Source organism: Branchiostoma floridae, chromosome 9, assembly GCF_000003815.2.
Source record: "Branchiostoma floridae strain S238N-H82 chromosome 9, Bfl_VNyyK, whole genome shotgun sequence".
Taxonomy (NCBI): Eukaryota; Metazoa; Chordata; class Leptocardii; order Amphioxiformes; family Branchiostomatidae; genus Branchiostoma; species Branchiostoma floridae.
Genome location: NC_049987.1, coordinates 238,593 through 241,312, shown reverse-complemented (window position 1 = coordinate 241,312; position 2,720 = coordinate 238,593). Strand labels below are relative to the sequence as shown.

Here is a 2,720-nt window from a genome sequence, read left to right as displayed (position 1 = left end):
GATCATATAACGTTACCTTCTTTAGATATTCTCATTGTAATTTAGGATGTCTTGAAATCCGTTGACCAAGGCTCTAGCCAGCGTCCGTTTTTCTGTCAATTGACGGAAATTTGCTACGTGAGATGGAAACAATTTAAAACCAATCTGTCAACCTTCACTCACTCACTCACTATCCGGTTTAGCGTCCGTAGGGCTAATAAGGGCTGAGAATTGTCGTAAAAACGCACGGTACATTGCGTTTATTTGAAGGGCTGAGAAGGGCTGAGAATTGTCGTAAAAACGCACGGTACATTTTGCGACCATAGCAGACCCATCCAAGGACGAACCATTAAACCGGGCACAAAGCCGGGCGCCTTCGGCGCCCCGGCAAAAACATTTTTTTCAAGGTCTCAGTTCAGTTCTTCTAACTTCTTCATGAACTTTTATTGGAATCTTGACAAAGTGAAACCTAACTTGTACTAGAACATCTAGTTAGATTTTTCTTACGGTCTAGGAAGGATGTCCCTGCTGCCAGTAAATGTAATTGTTTGGTTCAACTTCAAGTCCAGTTTAAACCGTTGAGTTTGTTACCGTCATGTTTCAAGTGTTCTGAATTTGTGCCATTTTTGAGATTTTGCACGTCAGTGTGACATCTTATATTCTCTCAATGACGACATTTACTAAATGTAGTGTCATAGCAAAATCAGTTAAATTTTTTTTTAGGTTTTTGCGACAATGGGAATTGGCTGGCAGATAAAAATTTTGAGCTGGCTAGAGCCCCGCTGTTAATGCTATGTAAAAAATACAATTTGGTGTAATAATGACAGAAGGACGAGCAACATCGCAGATTTCAGCTGCAAAGTTTTGTTTAGGCAAACCATAGCTGAACACGTGCCATGTGCATCGGCAAACATTTATATCTTAAATGTCTCGTCTGTAACGCACCTAACCTCATGCCACTTTGGTAGCATAATAACGAACATTTCAGTACAATTCTTGATGAAGAAATGAAAAGGATACACTCATACATGAAAAAGACATGGCTATTTGCATGTATTGCATATAGAATACAACACGGTGTATTCCGTATCACCCAAGGTCCCAGCCCGACCGCAACTTCGGAACATGGGGACTTCGGCACACGGGGACTTCGGCACACGGGGACTTCGGAACATGGGGACTTCGGCACATGGGGACTTCGGAACATGGGGACTTCGGAACATGGGGACTTCGGCACATGGGGACTTCGGCACATGGGGACTTCGGCACATGGGGACTTCGGAACATGGGGACTTCGGAACATGGGGACTTCGGAACACGGGGACTTCGGCACACGGGGACTTCGGCACACGGGGACTTCGGAACACGGGGACTTCGGCACACGGGGACTTCGGCACACGGGGACTTCGGCACACGGGGACTTCGGCACACGGGGACTTCGGCACACGGGGACTTCGGCACACGGGGACTTCGGCACATGGGGACTTCGGAACTGGGGATTGGACCAGAAAAACAGCAGTCTGAAAGGATAACCGACGCTGCCTGCAGCCCAACCAACGGCCAACAGACAGTTCATCCAGCCTATAAAGATTTGTAATAATAAAGTTTGTAAACAGTAAAGTCCTTCTGTCCTAACACTCCACCCATAGCGTAATCTGCTATCCCAAGGCTTCAGGCCCCTCAGTCACAACCGTCACAGTCACATGTTATCAGTAAAACCTAAGACCACTTACTTGGACCTCAGTCTGTAGTCCTTCTTCTTCTCCAGAAGGCCAAGATGACTCCTGGACGAAAGCTTGAGTAAAGCACAATAAAGCCATGAATAAATGGTACAAGAACAGCAGAAATGTATTAAAGTGCGTTAAAACGGTATGAAAGTATACAAAATTGTACGAAATGTTTCAGCTATGCATCCACCTGGCTCCTTTCCTTGTGGTCCTTCTGACGGGCTTTTGCAGCCTTCTTGAAAGAGGACATCTTCGTTGCACTGTCGTGTTACAAAGTCACACAGAAAAGACGTATTTGTGTCTCGAGATATTTCTGCGTTCCTCAGGCCGGCTGGATAAATCACATGGGCGCAGCCATTTTGGTTCTGAAAACGAGGCTTACGTACTCTCGTAAAGCATCATGGTACTACTCATGACAAATTTGGACTATTCCACTTACAATTTGGAGGGGGAAAGTCAGATTCCGACGTTCCTGGCAGTATCTCGTGTTCATACTGTGGTCATAATTAATAGCAATTTATTAACGCCAATTTCCTTCAGAGCTGCAAGAACAGCGGTGGAACTGTTAGTGTTTTATTTGCAAAATCATGCCCGAGGGCATAAACAGTCTCAAGCACTAAGCTAATTGCATATACAGTCTCAAGAACTAAGAGAAGTATTAAAATAGAATAATACATAAAACTAGTATCTTACTATCCCAGAATTCCCAAATACACATTCAACAATACACACTCCCTGGTGTCCCAGGTGGCTGACTGTGACCCACATACGGACTTCTCTTGTTGCATCTGAAAATATAATCAGTAAATTTTATTTTCTTGAATTGTCGACAAACTCAAGTAGTCCATGAGAATATCTGATTTTTGTAACTGCTATGTACGGATATAGATATATCCGTACGCGTAATAAAATACTGGCTAAGACTAAAACAACTGGACAGTTCCATACACCCCTTATTACAGGTGGACGCACTACTCTGTCAGGAATACATTATGGGAGATAGTTACAAGAAAA

General features: G+C 43.9%; 1 protein-coding gene across 1 annotated transcript in view; it reads right to left on the bottom strand.

Annotated features, from left to right (window-relative positions):
* LOC118423271 (probable U3 small nucleolar RNA-associated protein 11) overlaps positions 1-2,111 on the bottom strand; it is a gene marked incomplete at its 3' end in the record, with an annotated part of 25,553 nt that extends 23,442 nt beyond the window's left edge. The window contains 2 exon segments of the mRNA XM_035831359.1: positions 1,713-1,774; positions 1,897-2,111. Of these exon segments, the coding sequence (XP_035687252.1) occupies positions 1,713-1,774; positions 1,897-1,956 (122 nt within the window).
* Between the last annotated feature and the right edge of the window lie 609 nt (positions 2,112-2,720).